Source organism: Ylistrum balloti, unplaced genomic scaffold (assembly GCF_031769215.1).
Source record: "Ylistrum balloti isolate Yb309-2 unplaced genomic scaffold, AGI_CSIRO_Ybal_v1 Utg370746, whole genome shotgun sequence".
NCBI classification, from domain to species: Eukaryota; Metazoa; Mollusca; class Bivalvia; order Pectinida; family Pectinidae; genus Ylistrum; species Ylistrum balloti.
In genome coordinates, this window is record NW_026782439.1 from 349,547 (window position 1) to 372,411 (window position 22,865).

Consider the following 22,865-nt stretch of genomic DNA (forward strand, 5'->3'; position numbering starts at 1 on the left):
ACATTTCAGTTTCAATTTATCCAAAAACAAATATTACACTAAATTTGTGATTATCATACAATTTCTAGTGAAGCGTCATAGTCCTCGAAGAGTCTGGTTGATATTGTTTATCAAGTCTGTGAGAAGCTTGTAAGAGGGTTTGGTTGAAATGCTGTGATAATTTTTTGTATGTAGTTGTGGGGGTCTGTTGTATCCAGGACGGATTGAATATCCACTGTTTATAGTAAATAGCTCAATTTAACTTAATTGCTATCACTTGAACACTCCCATCAAATGTTTCCTCACTGTACAAGCAGATAATATTCATCTTCAGAATATTTCTTCAGTGAATAATACAATGCCGTTTTGGTAAATGTCTGTTGTGGTTATTCTGAAGAAAGAAAACTCAGTTTTGTTGGTTATGAAGTATAAATGACCTGAACATAACACTTAGAAGTTTCAAAGGTTATGCATATTAGCTCAGTTATAATCAAACAAATGTGTTAGTTATAATGAAACAGTTGTGTTACTTACAATCAAATGTTTGTGTTAGTTACAATAAAATAAAAGTATCACTTTCAATCTAATTACTGTGACAGTTAACACCCCAAAAATTGTGTCAGTTAAAATCAAACAATTGTGTTATTTACAATGAAATGTTTGTGTTAGTATCAAATAAATGTGTCACTAACAATTAAACAATTGTGTCAATTATAATCAAACAATTGTGTCAATTATAATCAAACAATAGTATCATCGCAATGAAATTATTGTTACAGTTACAATCTATTATTCCATTAGTTAAACTCTGATTTTCGTAAAATGTTAATATATATTTAATAAAATTTCAGGTTCCATTATAGATAATGGTATCTTGGTTGTAACACATTTCATGCAATTTTTCACGTCCGATCAGCTGCTATGTGGAGTATTTGTTGCACACATAGTCAGTGGCTCATTGTTCTGTTGGAAAGCAGGTGCTTGCTGCACTATTGTAACTTCAGTGACTTTTTTCTAGAGAAGTTGTGGAATGTGTCCGATGTGACTTTTTGCACTAGGGAGAGATGTACCACCCTTGTCCCAGCTTGTTTGTAGTAATTACAATGTTCCGCCTCTTTTACATTGCACTGTTTAGGCAAATGAAGCATTATCACAGAACATTAAAGAGCTAGAAAACACAACAACATTAGTGCAGGAGAGAGTCCTAGATTAGCATCAGCCATTGTTTCCCAGGGGGCCACACTGGGTCAGGGAGCAGTCCTTATCTAGGAATTAATCGTTAATGGTTTAGATGCCTGCAATTAATTACTGCCAGAAAAGTTTATACTGATGTGGAATAAATTAAACAAGACTAAGGTGGTCACAGTAGATTTACTTTTTCTTCCTAGTTATGTAAGTGACATCTACGATTTGGCATCCACTTCTCTTTCTACACAATTACATTCGGAGTGGAATTTTGACAGAGTTTTTCTTTTTTTAGAATTAAACATACTGACATTTTTCTTATGGTGTTTTGTCTCTGTGATATTCTGATAATTATTTAATAGATTATTAAAATAAGATAATTTTGAAAGTGCTGCCTGATATTGCAAAAAGACATGTTGTAGAATTCCCTGTTTCCTGATGGAGAGCAAAGGCCAGACAGTTTTCTTTTAAAGTAATTAATTCTATAAAACTGGAGGGAAAAATAGTGCCTGTCAACCTCTTTTTAAATTGATATGATTTAGTGATTGTTTAGAAAAAGTGCTTATTTCTAAATGAACTTTCATTGAAAACATTTAATTTAATTCTGGTTTTTCAACAACTAAATATAATCTATTGTATGTCAGCTGTTCCATTATCTGTACTGGAATGAACAAAGTACAGATTCATCATCTCCACAGAATGACACATATAAACAAATACAAACTTTGACAGAGATTATTTCCCGCTGTCTGGCAGAGATTTGGGGATCAGCTGGCACTCCCCTGCTATGTCCCAGGCCAATCAGAGGACAGGGCACCTCGCATTTAGCCAATCAGCAGACATATGACATTGGTTCAAGCCAATCATAGCTCATGTCCATGTTGATAAAAGTGACCTTTGTGTTAGGTGACATCTAAGCTACTGCAGGCCGGTGTTTATCTCTCCACAGAAGGCTAACTGTATTGTTTTGAGAACTGTGGTATTATCAGGAAATATGATCTTTCTCTCTAGGGATGGCTGGGTGTTGTATTTCTTCACAAGACCCACAGCTAATGTGTTCAATTATCAACACTTCCAATTCTGCCCCCTTTGTTTGATAAACATAAGTATTTATAATGATCTCTTCCTGGAACAGAGTGAATGCACTAAAAGGGATTAAGGAACTGAGGTAGAGGACTCCCAAGGGTATCTGTCAGACATGTTTGGTGCCCAGGTAGAATTTTTGAAAGAAAGATTGAAGTCCCATATGGTTTATCATACAAATTGGGGGGAAAAACTTAATAAAAATTCTCAGTTTGAACTCATTCATGTTTGTTTGTTGTAGTTCCAGGTTCATAATCCCTGCTTCCTGTAGTAAATAGCTAATTAGTTTTCAAAGAATAACAATTATTATATAACATGTGTGGAAGGCATGTCAGGTTTTATAGTGTGTGAAAATAAACAGCCCACCAAAAAGAGGCCACTAGCAGAACATGGGACAATGTCTGATATTTTTGCTTTTCATCTAGAACTTCTTTAACAACGGAAGGAATAAAACTTTACATTTATAGATATTGCTGCCAGCATGTATCCGCAGGGTTCTTCAAATGTTTCTTTCAAAAACATCAAAGGCCTTTGGCTGTGGGCTCGGCTTTGTTAATACCTCACTCAGGGTAGCCTCCGTATCTATCTCTTTCTCCGCAGGTGTCCCCCACAACCTGAATAAATATTGTTCAGATGATAACATACCTGTATTTTATCCTAATGATATTTGTACACAGGTATCTGTTTCTTCTAATTAGAATAATGAATTCTCAACCATGTACAAAGACTTGCCAGTGTTTGGCATTGCTTTATAACAGATAAGATCGCTGCTTGTACTAAACTTTCATACAACACTGAAGTTTATTCAAAGATTTGAGAAAAAAAGGAAGTTGCTTGTTATTTTTGTTTCAAGTGGTTTCTGCTTCTGGAAATATAACATTGATCTGTCTTTGGTCATTCTTTATCAGATACCTGACTGTTACAGATTATCAACAAACTCCCAACATAACAAGACTCTTTTCCTGCCTGACATGTTAAAAAATTATCCACTTTTCGGTACGATGTAAATATTTGAAATTGGTTTAACAGCATGCCTTGTTTCTGACCTCTGTTTCATAAAGTATAGATATTAACATTTTTTTAATTTTTGAATAGTTCCTTCAGTCCTTTTCTGTATCATTTGTCGGATGTACAAAACTGTAGAAAGATGATTATTTTGATATACAGAGTTCACTGAGAGGTTTTGTAAGCTGAAAAGAGGAGGGGTAGGAGAGGGGCTGGCCAAATATTGGTTGAAATCACAGTTTAATTTGCGTCATGTTAAAACACGATTTATGTGGACAGATGAGTCTCTATGTTGGCCCGTCGTGTTTCCAAGAAAATTAGTATTAGCATTAGATGCAGTATTTACATGCATGATAGTGATTTGATATTGACTGGGCAGCCAAAGTCATTATAGAAAGTCGTTAATGATTGCCACGTAATTTATACATCGTGACAGCTTCCTTCTACCTGTGGAAACATCTAGAATTAAGAGGCCCAAGCAAATCAGCATTAAATTCCTCATGTAACTTTCTGCACATTACCATGCTTTTTTCTGATTCAATAAAAGTCAGGATTTTCTTTTTCAAAAAGTAGCAATCTGATGTGGTACTAACAAATGTATGGTGTTCCAAATGAACAAGGTAGTGTATGGTGTTCCAAATGAACAAGGTAGTGTATGGTGTTCCAAATGAACAAGGTAGTGTATGGTGTTCCAACTGAACAAGGTAGTGTATGGTGTTCCAACTGAACAAGGTAGTGTATGGTGTTCCAACTGAACAAGGTAGTGTATGGTGTTCCAACTGAACAAGGTAGTGTATGGTGTTCCAACTGAACAAGGTAGTGTATGGTGTTCCAACTGAACAAGGTAGTGTATGGTGTTCCAACTGAACAAGGTAGTGTATGGTGTTCCAACTGAACAAGGTAGTGTATGGTGTTCCAACTGAACAAGGTAGTGTATGGTGTTCCAACTGAACAAGGTAGTGTATGGTGTTCCAACTGAACAAGGTAGTGTATGGTGTTCCAACTGAACAAGGTAGTGTATGGTGTTCCAACTGAACAAGGTAGTGTATGGTGTTCCAACTGAACAAGGTAGTGTATGGTGTTCCAACTGAACAAGGTAGTGTATGGTGTTCCAACTGAACAAGGTAGTGTATGGTGTTCCAACTGAACAAGGTAGTGTATGGTGTTCCAACTGAACAAGGTAGTGTATGGTGTTCCAACTGAACAAGGTAGTGTATGGTGTTCCAACTAAACAAGGTAGTGTATGGTGTTCCAACTGAACAAGGTAGTGTATGGTGTTCCAACTGAACAAGGTAGTGTATGGTGTTCCAACTGAACAAGGTAGTGTATGGTGTTCCAACTGAACAAGGTAGTGTATGGTGTTCCAACTGAACAAGGTAGTGTATGGTGTTCCAACTGAACAAGGTAGTGTATGGTGTTCCAACTGAACAAAGTAAGAGTATAATGCCATAACATAGCATATCTCAGTATACAGTGCCCTGAAAATGTATAACTCAATGTACAGAATCAGGACACTTTATAACCCAATGTACAGTACTGTGATGCTGTATAACCCAATGTACAGAATCAGGACACTTTATAACCCAATTTACAGTACCAGGATGCTGTATAACTCAATGTACAGTACCAGGATGCTGTATAACTCGATGTACAGTACCAGGATGCTGTATAACTCAATGTACAGTACTGTGATGCTGTATAACTCAATGTACAGTACTGTGATGCTGTATAACTCATGTACAGTATCAGGATACTGTATAACTCAATGTACAGTACTGTGATGCTGTATAACTCAATGTACAGTACCAGGATGCTGTATAACTCAATGCACAGTACTGTGATGCTGTATAACTCATGTACAGTATCAGGATACTGTATAACTCAATGTACAGTACTGTGATGTTGTATAACTCATGTACAGTATCAGGATGCTGTATAACTCAATGTACAGATTCAGGATACTGTATAACTCAATGTACAGTACCAGGATACTGTATAACTCAATGTACACTACTGTGATGCTGTATAACTCATGTACAGTGTCAGGATACTGTATAACTCAATGTACAGATTCAGGATACTGTATAACTCAATGTACAGATTCAGGATGCTGTATAACTCAATGTACAGTACCAGGATGCTGTATAACTCAATGTACAGATTCAGGATACTGTATAACTCAATGTACAGTACCAGGATGCTGTATAACTCAATGTACATTACCAGGATGCTGTTTAACTCAATGTACAGTACCAGGATGCTGTATAACTCAATGTACAGTACCAGGATGCTGTATAACTCAATGTACAGTACCAGGATACTGTATAACTCAATGTACAGTACCAGGATGCTGTATAACTCAATGTACATTACCCTGGTGCCTTATAAATCCTTGTATGGTTGAATAGATCTTCAAACTTTTTATTAATTACAAGTGTTACAGCTACCTGTTGAAATGGATATATGATAATGATTATGCCCTGTGCCAAAGTGATGTGATTGAGGTGCTGTATCACATACATCAAACAGTCACCAAAATATGTTATTGTGATATAACTAAATACAGAATTACATGTTATCTCAAAGAGTGATTTGTTGTTCTGCTAGACACATTTACGGAATGGTTTTCATTTTCTTAATTAAGCGATTCTTTATTGTATATTAACAAATTATACAATAGTTGGCATTGTTTCAAGATGTTAGCACTCAAGGAATTCCTGTATCCTTTAATAAACAATTTTTTTTGGCTTCAATTTGAATCAATCATAAACCACAATGCCAAGTTCAATTCAATTGGATGCTATTAATTTTAATCAAGATTTTGTTTATAGTAACAGGTCTGTGCCTATTACCTCTCCTTGCTACATTATAAAGTCTTGGTAAATATTATCAATTACAGACCAAAATATTGAAACAATAAAATGTTTGGATTTGATGATGAATATATCTTGGTAAATGTATAAATCTGTCGCCGTGGCTGTTTGTGTATGAATTCCACCACAATAGAAGCCAGATTATGACTGGCAGTTTCTGACGGAAATGTTGAAACAATCTAATAGATAAAATGCATTGTGAAAGTTAGTGATTATCTTTAATAACGTTATCCCCACATCTTATCATGAAGGGGGAGGGACTAATCTTTTGCACTGTCTTTAGTCGGAGTTTTATTACATTTGATAATAATTACAGACGAGTTAGGGGAGGTATCGCAGAGTTAGGAGGTGAGTCTAACAGGCCGAAACCATTGTCAGATTTTCCTTGTTAAACCCGCTATATCAGTGGCCATTTTGTTTGTTGGTGCTCCCAATCATTCTTATCGGCCCATTAATAACTGGGCCGTCTTTGTAGTGCAGTTACACTAATGTTGGTGTGATTACCTACTCCTTTAAAGTAAATTGGCTTCAGACCCTCGCTTATTTTCATCAACAGAACAACGTTTATGTTGTGATAGAAATGAACATCATTATAAAGTCCGTAGGAGAGGAATGTATTATTAATCATGATAGAATTTCTATTTTCTTCGTCAGCGTTGTCTTTTTTTTTAAAACTCCCGTTCATGTCGCTGTGTTTTTCCTTTGCTATTTAGTTGTCTTATTTATAATGACTCATAGTCTCCATTCTTTGGCAAAAGAAACATTTCCTGTAATTTTTTTATTGCAAATGCTTTTTTTGGATTGTTATTTTGTTAAGTTATCTTGTGAAAAGGAGCTTGGACCAGCTGAATTTAATAAAGTGTTAGGAAGCTTGATAATGTGACAATTCATCATTGTGTTGCGTACAGGCCAGCATCCTGTTGGAGCTGCCGAGTTTTTAGAAAAAGCACTTAAATAGTTCTGAAATGTTCAAGAGTTGTTTATTTTACTTGTTAGAACCTTAGCACGTCAGCTGAGGGTGTTGTATCATTTCAAACTTTTATGCTCAAAGATTTTCGGCTTTTAAACATTCTAAAATCAGGTCAAGGTTGTACTTAAATAAATTGCTACAACTTTTTCACTTCATTTTAAAAGTGCTTCCAGAAGAGCAATAAAGTGCAATAGTAGTGGAGAATCTAGTCGACATGGAAACATAATGGAACAAGATGGAGTCCCGTCAGAACGCTTTACACTGGTAACGGAACAGCTCCGAATATCTATGTCTAATTGCATCGTTTAATTGGTCCGATTTAAAAGGATAGTGATGGTTTTGTTTATTTGTTCAATTCGTTAGGATTGTACAAAAGAATGTTAAATTTTCTTAACAAGTTGTATAACATGTTCATAGGGATTATATGGTGCAGTGGAGTTTTAATCATGAGTTATGCATGTAAATTATTTGTTTTTTCAGTTTTGAAAATAGATTTGCTGTCCATAAAAAAAAAAAAACAGAAAACCGCCAAACCTTGGTTCTGATAGGGGAAACTTGATGATATTATTATACTTTGTGTATATACTCGGTACCTTTACTATGTCATCGTGAAATCATAATTTATGTGACATTTCAGAATTCCAAACAAATTACTCAGGCATATTTTGGGCACAGAAATGAAGCATTTTGAATCTTTTTGGTGGAAGAATGAAACTGCTTAATGAAAACATGGCTGTCTTCTAAAAAAAAAAAAGAAAGAAAGAAAATTCTGGGTTAGCTTCAACCAATATCAAAATTATCCCACAAAAGAATATGCTAAATACTGAAGGAATTTTGTTAGGGGTTAACAGTGACGTAACGTTGCCTGTTCTCCCATACCCAGGACAGCAGCTGCCGTGAACTAAACCCTCCAACAGTCTTTTGTTTTTGAGATGAGGTGTTTTTATTAGCCTCGTTTGTGAAGTTCCTGAAATGAATATTACCTTGTGTGACCGAAACAATCTGCGATTTCTGGTTTTAATAATACTCCCGTTGCCTCTCGGCTTTCCCTCACTATTTTGATATTGTGGCGTTCCTTAGGAGACTGGTGTTTTTATTTAATGAGCCATTAATGTGAGGAGCGGGGGATTAGTTTTGATGTGTGTATGGGAGAGAGAATAAGTAAATTAACTATCCAGTGTCACCATTGGGAAGGAAGTGCTTAATCGCGAGGGATATGTTTCTCTATAGCTGACCTAAACCATCTGTTGGGGACCAAAAACAATGTATTGTTTCCTGTGCTCTTTGCCACTGGTTTGATAAATAAGCAATCGAGGTTTAAAGGAGATATTTTCCAGCCCTTCCAAGACAAATGATACATGAAATATGTTCTAAGTGATCTATTTACAGACTTCCTTTTTTATGTGTTTTTTGAAACTTCGTTTTATTGTCTGTCCATCTGTTATAGATTCATTTCAAACCAAAAGACAGAAGGAACATTATAATAATATTAGATTGTTTTTAGTTTTGTGAATTTTTAAGACTTGGATCATTACCGAAGTAGTAAGTGAACTGATAATATTCTTGCAACTCTAAAACAAAGTAACGAGATAAATTTCACCCCTTTTTGGTTTTTTTTTTGTTGTTGTTTTTTTTTTCAAAATTATGCAATCAAATTTATTTGATTCAGCTACAACAGGTTGGACCAAATGTGGTTTAAGGAAAGATGGGGTTTTTCTGGTAAAGTTACATCCAGAAAACAGTTATGACATCAAAGACTAATTAGAAATAATTAGAAATAATGATTTTTGGAAAAGATTAAGAAGTGCTTGAAGGCTAGAAATAAGTACTGGTATTCAATGTTAAAAGGGGCACATCGTCCCTCTACTGTTACAGTTGTGATTTCCAGGAGTCTTCCATTCCTAATTCTGATATTCAAAGAATGAAAAGCTCCAAATGATCCTATTTTAAATATTTACAAACAGAAGTGATGGATATACTTTGACCCCTGTTTAGAAGCTGGGTAATGATACAGTGGTATTCTTTATGTTGTGTGATAGGCTTGAACGAGACAGCTGTGGGCGGGCTCTAGTATTGATCTGATCTGTGTCACAGAAGACAGGGTTATGTCCCTTGTCTCTATCAATACATGTGTACTGTGATGCTACACTGATTGAGAGGACATCTCTGCTTTTATAGCATATTTACAAATTATTTGTTTCAATCTTTTTCTGTTTAAAATATTTAAGTGATGTGGACTTTTAGATATACTAAAATTCGAATTTGAAAATCTATATATATTGTATTTTTAAGTTGAGAATTTATGTTTTTTTCTCTGAAAATAAACAAATAAAGTTTGAATAGTCTTTTTAAAATTCTTCATGGTCTAGATAAACAGACAGGTTTTCAAATTGTAAACCATCAAAATTTGATGTCAACATGGACTTACCTTTTATATATAAGTTCATTGTATATACATTCACTCACAAATGCAAATCAGTTTATTTTCAATTCTTAAGAAATTAATCTATTTAAAGAATGACATGCTTGGTTAGATAATAAAAGTTAGATATTTATAGTAAGTTACAACATGCTTAGTAATAAAAATGTCATATTCATAAATTGAAAAATGTTACATTTGTTCATGTAACGATACACTATTATACTTACAGTTTAAACAAATGCTCAACAAAAAATTTAAATAACGATTGGTTTAAACATAATGAAAAAAAATGAAGTGTTTGAAGCAAATATTGAGATAAAGAGCAATGTGGTGGTATAATTGACAAAGTAACAAGTTTAGAGATCATTCTTTATACTGTACAGGAATTTGATAAATATGTAGTTTGTTTAAAGTATTTCCCCTCATTAATTCTTCTAAATGTATACCTCCCATCTGTACCTCTAGTTTTTCTTTAGAACTATATATCATAGTAGGTTTGTTGACAAAATGTGGTGTCGGACAGGTGCCCCAGAGAGGCCCCCTGGTATAGCTCCTGTTGATGGTGAGAAAGACAGCATTGTACTACAGCAGTAGTTGCTCCTCTCAGCATCCCTGTCCATCAGTCAGCACACTAGCCAGAAGGCCCCTGATTGGCTGCCTGCCCAAAGGAGGGGGCTCTCAGTGGCCTAGTGTGTCTACTACAATATGGGGCCTAGCTTTTGTTGTGTACATACCTACTGTTGTGACTTCTGTGTGAGGTGTATCGTACAGACAGGTCAGCATGCACCCAGTACTGATCCAGCCTCTAAGGTAGGATATATTTACATGGAGGGGGCTACACACCTGTCAGGTAGGGCTAATTACAGGTACACTACTCACCTGTTACATCTACAGGTACACTTGACACACCTGTGTAATGAAGAGGCCAGGCATAAATGATGCTGTAGGTTCTGTTGATCATAAAAGTTTTGTTTACATAGTCTGATGTGGAGAAATGTTTCTCAACAGTAGGATATGTGGAGCAAGTGTTGAGGAATTCTACAGGTCATCGTCGCTAACACATGTAATGCTGGTGTCACTTGTGCACGTGTATCAATATTATATTCTATGATTACCAGCCATAAATAATGTAAGATAGGTATGATTTGTAATTTCTTTCTGATCCGTATCATTAATTTCGTTGATTATGTAAGAAATTAAGTTTCTAATACATTTTGTAACTGCAAATTTTGTCCCATATTTTGTAAACAATTTATATCACATTGAGACATAATTGTAATACAGTTTCAATTAGTTGAGGTTATACTAAAAAATTCTTGACAATTGTAATATTTGATATTGCACTTATTTTATTTTATGATTCAATGAGTAACTTACGAATGATTTGGACTACAATCATTTGTATTTATGGGATCTCAAAAGTTGGTCCACAATTTATGTAGATGACTGATCTATTTTTCTAACTTAAAAAAAAAATCAATATTTTGCTAAATTAATTACCATGAGGAAAGAAACTGCATAGAAATGCATTAAAATGTATTATTCAGTACTTTTTAAATTAATGTAGAGTTAGATCAGATGATAAAAGGAGTGTGAAATTGTGATACCATAACATATAACATTAAGATATTTTTTATTCATTATAAAAAGATACGAAAAAAAATTTAACTTCCTGGATATTCTGGAATAATGGAGAAATAAAAAACACACTTAAATTTATTTCGGTATTGATTAAATTTTAATTTTACTGTATAATTAAATTGCTAAAGGGAATTGTTGAACAATATGTGAAGACATAAAAATGTTTGTCATGAATTAATTTTAATGTTGATATATATGTGAATCTGCACTTAGTATTTGAAATATTAGAATAGGTGATTCAGATACATCATTCCTGTGTTATCAGAATATCAAAGATAAGTATAGATTCTCAGTGTAGCTGGTTACTGAAATTCTGTTTATACTACAACATAAATCATTCAAATGGTAAACCAGATAATCACCAAACTGATAGACATTTGATAAAAATAAGTAAAAAGACGATGAAACCAAGAAAAGTTTATTTTGTTTTTAGAAAATTTCAGTGGGAACAAACGATGAATTTTCACATGTAAAATATTGCATATAAATGGATATTAACTTTCACTGTTGTTTCATGACATATTTCATTTTAAAGTTCAACATAAAATTAGTTTTAAGAGGAAGGAGAAAAAAAATATTTTAAGGAAAAAGAAAACCTTTTGTGTGGTATACATTATGCTTGGGTCCTCATCACTGTCAGAGTTATCTTTGGTGAAATGAAGCAGAGCATATAATGTGTCATACACTTTGGCATATGATATTTGAGTCCAGTCTTCATAATGCTTTCTGACAGGCCTTTTAACTTGGAACTATTTTTTTCTTGTAGAGAAGTACAATAATTCAAAATTATCTTAAGAGTTTGAAACAAAGCAGCTTTGGGGGTAGGTCCATATGTTCTAGCGTTATGACACAGAATTGACAAACGGCCATGATCAACTGTTCTATTATCTTAACTTGGGAACAAAAATCAGATTGAAGGGAAATTTACACAATTCTGGGGGGTTTTGTTTTAGATTTATCATGATAAAAGAACAAAACTTAACAGATTGTTTGGTTAGAATATACTTTATTTCTAACACATGTGCCCCTTAATCTTTTTCACTGCCATATCAGTACCTGGCAGCTTCAACAGTTTGGTTTTTATTAATTCTACACTGTGATAAGGATCAAATTCACCTATTCAAACCATTTGCTTTTTCTTCCTTTCTCTTTAAATCAGAACTATAAAAAAGGCAAACAAACACTACACATGAATGAAATTTAAGTAGAGTATCTGGGGGAAAAGAATGGGGGCTAAAAAGTATGAAAAGGGTTCATTTGAAATTTCTGAGAATGGAAATCCTTAGAAATTTCTCATTATGATTTTCTGAGCTTTGTTTTCAGAAAATAATTGAAGTTATGATTTGTGAGAGTTCTGGAAATATCAATCAAATACTGATGTACATTAAATGATGCATGTCTTTTAAGTGTTGTAAGCGTCCATGACACGATAGTGTGTACTTGGTGTTAACAAGTACCTTCCCTATCCTGAGGTTTTGTTTGTTCTTTTTTCCAGAAATATTGCCTAAATACTTCCTCTAAAAATCCTATCTTCTGTGTAAATAAGCATTAACACAGCCAGATAACATGGAAGCTGACTGTATTGGCAGATCTGTCTGTCTTTAGTCCAGAGAAGTGTCCAATACTGATAATAGGCTTAGAAAGAACCACAGAATTCCAATATCATGTTACAAATTATGTAACTTATCCCAGAATACTTCAAAATTGGGTCATACTAACCTAGCTAGCCTGAAATTAGGTCATATTGAACCCTGTTAACTCTAAATTATTGTATTGGTCTTTGTCCTGGTCAAGCTTTTCATTCTTGGCCATTCACACTAACTGATTTTGGTAAATTTTATTATCAATGTAATGATAGTTGCTTGGGCCTAGCTGATCTCCCGAGGGCAGGTCACAGGATACCATTTTAGTGGAATTAGATATTTGTATGGGAATCATTCATGGTACCTTGATAATGGTAAGAAATTATCAGATTCTGATTTTGAACATCAGACTTTCAACGATACAAAAGAAAAATACATTGAAATTTTTAATTTTGAAATGCATATATAAATGAATATATAAGTGTTCACATTTACATTTACTTATGTATAGATAAAATAAAAAAAAAAAGAATATTTTCAAAATCTGTATTAATATGTTGATTACTTTGATTGTAAATTACAAAATGTAATATCATCAACATATATTATTTCCTGATACAGGGAAAAATATGAAATCAATACAAAAATTTTAACAAAGAAATAAGCATGAATTTATGTGTCATTTAGATTACAATACAGGTGACATTCAAGGCAAGATATATGGTAATTAGATGTATTAATTACCTACTGATAGTTCTAATGTTTAAAAAAAAAATAGTGTCATAGCAGATGTTTTTTACACAATGAACAAAATTATTCCTCCAAAGTCATTCTAATGTCTGAAAAAAATAGTGTCATATCAGATGTTTTTACACAATGAACAAAAATATTCCTCCAAAGTCATTCTAATGTCTTAAAAAAATAGATAGGGTGTCATATCAGATGTTTTTTACACAATGAACAAAAATATTCCTCGAAAGTCACTCTTATGTTTAAAAAAACTACATAAAAATAGATAGGGTGTCATATCAGATGTTTTTTAGACCATGTACAAAAATATTCCTCGAAAGTCATTCACGAATTGAAAGGTCATATAATTATCTATGACATCAGAATTTGTGGTTTGTTTTTATTGTAAGGCTGTGCCGTGTGACAGAACAAGGATTGTCCCTATATAGCTGATCATTGTCTCCCTAATACAGAGTAACAAATCAATTATATTACTCTATCTCAATGTGTAATTATGGGAGGTTTTTCGTATTATATAAAAACAGTAATTGTCAGATGAGGTCTGTATGTGGTTAGAGAAATGTCACTATTCTCGGTAGGAAACGGCAGCAATCATTTTTTTTAGTTTCGTCTCCAATAACAGCACCGAGGTCTTTTGTGCAAAATGGTAATTTTTTGTGTTTCTATGTCAGATAAACACCACTTGCACTTTTTGAAAAGCGGCAGTTTAATTTGAAATACACAACAACATTGCTGTGATTAGAAGTGAGCTGGTTGTCCATTAGAGATACAGGCTGAGCTTAAATCTGCCGAGGCTGAACACAGCAATCAATTAGAATAGCTCCCGCATTAGATGTTCCAATTTGACAAAGAATAAAAAATCAATTAGAGAGACAGGTGGAATTATGGAGCTATTGTAGCAGACAGGATATTGTGTGAACAATACTGCGATGATACTAAGTAGGCAGAAATGAACTAATTTACTGATCAATATTACATTTAATTACAACTTTGTACAGTTGTCCTCGCCTGGTCAGATCAATTAATCAGATGTACTGGGGGTTGAGAAGGAGATGGAGCGACAGTCAGTACTTCTCAGCTAGTCCGATATCCATCATATATCCCACTTTGACATGCGATCCGCCAACAATCGTAATTATCCCGACTTTAAACGCGTTTGTGACAATAGATTAGAACACAACTGCCTACCCTAGTTAACAGTGAAGGATAGGGTCGGAATAAATTCAATGTCGGCTTCAATCTCACCCCTGTAATAAAATGTTGTTATACAAATAGCAAACACGAAGTTTCATTTGAAAATTGATTTTTGAAAATATCAATTGAGACTGTTTTCCATTTGTATTAAGGAAGCATGTAAGCTCCAGGGACAATTAACCAAGAAAGGTACGTTGATTCATTGACAAACAGGTTACATAGAAAAGGCAGGAGGAAGCTGCTTCAGTCACTAGAGTTAATATAAAAAGCATAAAAAAAAAGGACATGAATTGTTACTATCAACGTTGTAATAGGCAGAAAGTAAAGATAAGAGATTTAGGTACAAAGAGATCCCAAAGTCTGCAGTCGTACAAAACCATCTATTGAAAGTGAGGAGAGTTTTGAGTTTGGTTGTTGGGAGGATCGCCATTGACTTCAATACTGGGGTACGTCAGGTCAAGTGTTATGGGGTAAGGAATCTGATGACAGATTCTTATGTGATAGTTAGAATCTGAACTAGTGCGCAAAAGTCAACGGGGAATAGAGTTATCAGACATTGTAGCTAGAGTATCTTATAACACGTTTATACAACACAGGTTTCTGTCATCTCAGTCATTCGTAAAATAATGAAATCATGTCACATTTCCACACTCACGTCAACAGGAATGACACTTCATTTGGAATCAGATACAAACGTTTTTATGACCTATTGGAAAAGCTGTTATGTAGCTTCTTTGTTTTTACAATGTGTAAGATTGTTAATATTAGAAGAATTAGCTACGTGGCTTTGTGGGGCCGACATAAGAGAGAAATGACAGGATATTGTGAAAAGACAACATTGTTTCTTTGTGTCAAGATTAATCCCAGGTCACAGAAGGTGTTGTTTAATCATGTTCACTGACATGCTTGTCTCTGTGTTTTTGGCGATGTCCTCCCTTGTTTTCCTTTTGTTTCTGGTTTGAAGTTTAATGACTCAGCCAGGCTGAAGGTTGTCGTACCTGAGGCTACACATGATTTCTGTAGTGTCAAAACAACAGAGGGCCTGGACTGGTGTTTCACAGGACCCCCCCAGCAATGAAGGGCAAGAGTGACTGACCACGCACTTCTGAAACACCAGCATTGTGTTTCATTAACTATTGTGAACCGGAGATGAAATATTCTTATTGGAAAGGTTTTGACATTGAAAAGATTTATTTAAACATCGTCACCATAACACAAGATTTGTTTTGTTTCAGTAGATAACTGCAGGTGCATTAAAGTTTAAAATAGCTCAACAAAGTCTTGTCGTTCTGGACAGATTAGCTCATTAAAAAGCTAGTTGTCAGATCCCACAGTGTATGCCATAATTCTTGGTGATTTCATCAGGTGTTAAAAGGCTTGGTGTATTGAGAACCATACCACACGGAAATCAGCCCTAGATGTTTCTAGTTTGGGGTATTTGTTTGTCACTTATTGCAATTAATATTTATTTCAACATAGATTTGATGATTCCTACCTGTACATTGGAAAATGACCTATGCGACTTACTGTACACTAATGAAGTCAACTTCAATGTGTCTTTATATTATGTTGATTCTAGTTTCATTCTGAAGGAATAATAGTCTTTATAACAAGGTTTCATCACCCAAATCAAAATTATGTATTACACTAAGGATACCCATAGGAAACTTTTATGGAATTGTACTGGTGACTTTACCTTCAAAGAGCTAGATGAGTGTTGCTTAAGATGAAATTGAAACATTGCCAGTTTTGCAGGTTAAAGGTAGAGTAACAAAACTTGAAACTGACATGCTGGTCAGCACAGACAAGAAGCAAAAGTTTAGGAATAGTATATATTACCTGTATAAGGAATAGTATATATTACCTGTATAAGGAATAGTATATATTACCTGTATAAGGAATAGTATATATTACCTGTATAAGGAATAGTATATATTACCTGTATAAGGAATAGTATATACTACCTGTACAAGATTACCTGTATAAGGAATAGTATATATTACCTGTATAACTGCATAGTGACATTTTTGTTATCATTATAATTGTTGCAATTTCATGGTTTTAATTTCCGTTGGTGACAGGAGGCATGCATTTTGGATCAATAAAGAAAAGTTATACAATTGAAAATATCAAATGTTATTTTCCAATTTAGTGGTAATCATTGACACATTTTCTAGAATTTAGAATAAAGACATATTTTGTAACTAACTGGCAAAATCTCTGAATATTTAACCAGGCAATATATTAACCATCAAACCAAATATTTATCATTCTGTTTATTCATCGTCAAATCAATTCATGTATTTCTCAACCAATGTAGAAATCACACCGACATTGTTTTAATTGTGGTGCCTTCCTCTGTACCCGCATGCTACAGATTAAACGGATGACAAAGGAAGACCGAGTTAGTTTTACTTCCTGTGCTTTCATTAACCTGATCATTCGTACCTGTCCAGGCATCCTCTGATAAGGGCCCACAGAATACTCACCTGGCCTATATCGTCACAATAGTCACTTCCTTTGTCTTTCAAACAACAGGTGAATCAATTAAAAATCATGTATTCTCTCTCTGTATAATCAGGCAGATAGAGATGTACACAAAGGTATGTTAGGTTTGATGTCTACACTTCATCTCGGGTGAAAACAAAAGTTGTAATCAGTTCTAATGTATCATCAAAGAGGGTAGGGGAGATGGCTTCGGCAGCTGAGGTAAGTGTCTGCTTTAGAGACTTTGTTTGATGGCATTTAAGATTTTAACAGAAAGCTGTCGGTGAAACAAAGACATTATCGTCTATAATGTAATACAGGGGACAGACACATTAGACAATAAAATACACTCGAGGTATATCGTACATATATATACACAGTTACACACTCTGATTCAGCAAATTTATCAAAACAATTGAAATATGTATTGTCTTGGGCTGTCATTGTTTTACACTACAAACATGATAGTGATTCAGCATTAAATGTCTCATGGCTAATGCTGTCTCCTTAGATTTCATGACAGTTTTGATAAATTATTTTATAATATTTTTGATTTTTCATGGTGTAGAAAACATAAAATAGTCCCTTTTATTCTATTTTTATTACTTCATCTGTTAAAAGTACATGTGAGGAAAATTTAAATGACAATAATGTTATGTAATCCGGTGTGATTTGGGCTGTAAAACTGGCGTACGCCTTGCTAAAAGGCTGTCTCATAAAGCACAGCTGATACAGTGAGGTGGTGACAATCTCATCATGTTGTATTATCTGCTTCTAATGTCATACAGTATGGCCACAGGCACCTGTCATCTGACCGTTTGATGTAGACTGGACCTTCTACCTGGTGTAACGGCCCACTTCCTTAAACAGGCTAGATGTTATGTTTGTAGACAGATTAATGCCCTGGCCAGGTAACGGCCAGGTACTCCCACGTAACATCACACCTGTAGACAGGTAAAAAAAAAAAAATTGGCAGCATTTGTTTATTAACAGCATTACAGTGTAATTAGCTTAATTGATATTTCTTATTTATTTATTTTTTTTTTTTTTTGTGGGATGTTTCATGTATTTAAACAAAATAATGAATTTTAAACTGAAAAATAACCATTGAAAACAAAATATGGGATGAATTATTTTTAACAGAGAGCAATATTTAAGGAAGTCTTTGATATTTGAAGAATTCTGTTTTCAGATTGAAATTATGTTTTGAATACCTGGTGACTAGCGTATCTTTATAAAACATTGAAATAGGGTAGAAGTTTAACCTATTGAAACAAAAAAGTAAATCTAGTGTTAATTATTAAATTTTAACATAAGTATATACATACAGACAGTGCAGGTCCATTTTAATACATTTTGTAAAGTTGTGATGTGGAATCATAGAGAAAGTTATATAGTTCAAAATATATGTGGCCTAGATATTGACCTCATCTACTATCACATACACTATATCAGCCTTTTATTTCCTTCTTTTTCACTTTTTTGGGAGAAAACATGGAACTGCTATGTTTTCCAGTTTTTCCTTTTTCATTTTATTATTATTATTTTTTTTTATTTCATTTGAATGGGGAAAAATAGTTGTCTTATTCAGTGCGGAATTCTGTGAGATATGAGGGGGGTAATTTGAAGGTTTATTTTGAAGGTCAAATACTAATAATCTGATTAGAATATTTTGTCAATGTAATGTAATACAATTAAATCTGCTGTTTCATTAAGACTGATGAAACAATGATTATTATAGTTATCAGTCGATATTTTACGTAGGTAGAGGGCCAATACTGCCGTGTCATAGATTTAAATATTTTGTTTTAATATTGCGTATTGTATGGCCTGTGTTTATTGTTTGTCCTCCTGGCCTTTTGTTTGTGGTATTTAATTGATGGTAGGATTATTGTGTTGGACATTTAAAAAGTTAATGATATGCTGAGGTGCTGGGTCTCAGATGTCTCCAATGGTTTATTGCAGTCTCGAGGTATAAAAGGTGAAACATTTAAATTTGGGGAAGTTTTAAAGGGATGCTTTAGCCAATCTGTTTCATTTCTGTTTTCCTAATGGATGGATATTTGATGGATTCGGGTAAGGAATAATTACCTTTTTTACATTGAAATCTCATTCACAGGCCTTTTTATATATACATTAAATGTTTTAGCTGGGATATAAGAAAATATGTTGGTGATCAGTGATATAGAAAAACTAAGTTGATAGGAATGTATGAGTAGTACTGTGACTAACAACACGTTCAGGGTACTGATGTATACACACCTGACAGGTAAGTCTGTTGGCCGACAGGTAGGTGATGCTGGTGATGTATTGCCCTTAGTGCCTGGTCTGCTGTATACCTCATAACTGCATTGAGTTCCCCTCATAACAAATATTTACTGCACAAAATTCATATCTAGCAAATTAAAAAAATTCTTGTAATAAGTACATTACATATGTTAGGACAAAACAATAAGATATGGTTCTTTAGTTTAAAGTGTTTGCAGTCTCTGTGAATTTTTTTCTGCCAAATATTCATGTCTTCATGTCAGACATAAAAAGAAATCAAACAAACTTTGCTTTATACTTATAAGTTATCATACATTAAAAGGAAGTTGAATAATAACTTTCGTCAGTTTTCAACAAATTTCTCCTTTACAAAAAAAAAACAGCAACGAAAATAAAAATGAATTTTAATAGATTTTGTTTGTCTGACATGTTGGAGAATCTATTTCATATTAAATTAAAAATAGGCTCTTGTTCTTGTTAGTATCGAACAGGAAAATTTTAGAAAGCCAATTGACAATTATTTCATAATTCTTGTGAAAATTTCACATTAACTAGGATTGTTTTGTGCCCAACGTCACTTGATACCAATTAGCTTTGCACGAAGGATCATTGTTTTTATAGAATATTTCCCTGTTTTTAAAGTGTTGATATGAAAGCCGGAAATATAAAGAAAGAAAATTTTTGTTGATCATGAGATGCTGCAAATTTGTGTCACTTTCAAACAGTTTGATACAAGACACTAGCTGGTACGCCAATCAGAACAATGAATCAACAATTTGTTCCTTATGTACTATTAGAGAGGTTACAGAACAGCTCGTATTAATGTATTTGGTTGTGAATCACCATCCTATGTGACATTGTTACACACAATCCAACAGAACAATTCACTTTAGTATATTAATCATCCACTATAACAGATTTTATCTTGTACATGCTACAAATGTGAAGGACTTTGTCAAGTACTCCTAAGTGATGCAGATCCTGAGAAAATCTTGGTCTTGTTTGTGTTTGTATTTCTCCCACTCATTCATACTTCGTAATTAAGGTTCCCAGTCTTATTTTGTTTTCCCTTTTTCCTCGAGAAACCAGATCGCCTACCTCATATTTCTGTCTTTATTATGACCCAAGTAATTTGTAACTGTTAGATTAGTTGTATTAGCTCTGATTTGATAGAAAACAAATAATTACAACATTTTAATAGTGATTATCATTATATTTAAATTCTCATGTTTTATAGAATTTAATTACTCCGAAATATTTTTGCTTTCTGTAGTAACAACAGTTAAAATAGTTATTTTCCAGTTATAATGTTTAGGTCAATCTAATTCTACCAAGTTTCTCTCCTCAACCATATCCACTTAATGTCTTTAAGGAGAGTGATCACAAATACTTATATTTGTCCAATTTTACAACAATTCATAAATACATAAAGAAAAATTGTCATGTATTAAAAATGTTTGCCATCCTGATGCATCTTTGTGACAGACTGACATTGACAGTAGTTCAGGTGAGACACAGGTGAGACACAGGTAGGCCAGGTACATATACCTGTATTGTGTTCTCATCAATCATACAAAACTGATTGCAATGATCCATCACTGAGTTTCCCTTCCTACCTGAGATAGTCCTCTAAGGCAGTACAACACCATGCTATTATTTGTCAGGATTATTCTCCACGTAGAGAATGTCCATACTTGTTGTGACAGATCAGTGACAATTATGTATTTGTTTTTAGCCTAGGGCTGCATATCATGGTGGTGTAGTAGGAAGTGATAGAATAGTTCATTCCCCACCCGTATATATAATATGATGAGTCTTTCCTTAACTTTATTCCTTCTTGTCTCAATATCTGAAAACAACCATTGGAATATAGAAGCCCTGTTTGGAACTGTAAGTGGAGATCTAGATATATAACAGGTAGGGAAATTATCATCTATGGTACAGAAACATTTTTTCAATTATATACTTGAATAAGTTTTTAATATTAATTAAATTAAATTAAATTTAATGATATCAATTAATAGGTGATTGTTAAGAATTATATTTACTAAGAAAAGAAAAAAGTAGTATTTTGAAAAGTTTTGAATATTCTATTTAAGCTATAGCATATTATACAGTTACAGTGCATTGTAATGGATTGTTAATTATGCAGAGATGCAAGGTGTGTTCCTTGTCATTATTGGAACTCACTTTTAGATGATGGGTTTTGTTGTGGAAAGTAATGAAATATCTATTTAATTAGAATTTAGAAGTAGTATCGCTGTTTGGGTTCTGAACCATTTTATTAAGACTCTACTTTTCAATTCTAAATATGCCAGAAGAAAGTAATATTTTTAAAAAATTATCAAACTAATGAATGTTTTATCAAAAGGATGGGGAAAAAAGAAAATTAAAAAAAAAAAAAACAAACAGAAAGAAAAACACAATGCGGAAAAAAAGATGAAATGTTATCGGAACAATATTTGAAGAATGTATCAAACTTTCTAATGGTGAGCTGAAATAGTGAATAATTTACTTCCTCAGAAAAATTGTGGTCAGTTTGGGTGGATTGAAAAATGCAAAAGGACAAAATCAGTGTTAGCTTAAAATATTAAATTGTAAATAACATAAAACTACTTAGTTATATTTATTCCAGTTGACATTCAGTAACATTTCTAAAATTCAAATTGTTATTTTTATTATATATTTGGATTTTAACACATTACCTATGTACACAATTTTAAGAGCAGTAAAAATGATTTAATGTTTGTTGGTCACTTAGAAAAAAATAAGAAAAAAATTGATTGATTTTTGATGATTTCTGATGATGGCAAAAAGATCTAAACAAGGGTGAGTTTAATATGTTAGAACTGTAGAGAGATACATCTGGATCAAGACCTACAGGAGTTAAAAATCCACTGTATTCAATGTTTGTTATTGGTGCCATATGCCAGTTGATATCTTAAAATTTAATTTGCATATCTCAAAATATTTTTCTCAGAGTTTCTGTACACCCCTTCATTTCTAATGACTCCGAAATAGAAAGGTTCAACTAGTTGCGTTGTGTTGGGTACAGACCTCCAGTTTGTCTCCGTGGTGCTGAGATTAATGCCGACCGTACCCCTTGACTTCCTGAAAACATGTTTGTTTCATAATGCTTCGGCACATCAGTCAGATGTTGAAAAGCAACAAAAAATGTGTATACTTTTCACTTTCTTGGGTCAGCTATCAGACTTTGCAGGCGCCCTTCATACAACAATACTGTCTCTGTGAAGGCAAGCAGGTTTGCCTGAGGTTCCTGTACTCCAGTCTTCAACAAACCAGATTAATACACATATAGTTTATATAAATTTTACACTTGTGACTTGAATTACATCATTTTTCACAAAAGCATTGTTTCTTTATTTTTCCAGATATAAGTTTTGCTTATACGATTGGCTGTATGC

General features: G+C 33.6%; 1 protein-coding gene across 3 annotated transcripts in view; it reads left to right on the forward strand.

The window, feature by feature from the left end:
* The window catches only part of LOC132558037 (transcription factor SOX-13-like), an 85,962-nt gene that overhangs the window by 39,783 nt on the left and 23,314 nt on the right, over positions 1–22,865 (forward strand). For 2 of the 3 annotated variants that reach the window (XM_060222559.1, XM_060222560.1), the window contains exon 1: positions 10,255–10,327. The exons of the other annotated variant lie outside the window; for it this stretch is intronic. In XM_060222559.1, the coding sequence (XP_060078542.1) occupies positions 10,299–10,327 (29 nt within the window). In that variant the 5' untranslated portion in view covers positions 10,255–10,298. Of the gene's footprint in view, positions 1–10,254; positions 10,328–22,865 lie in introns of those variants that run through there. 3 annotated transcript variants of the gene reach the window in all.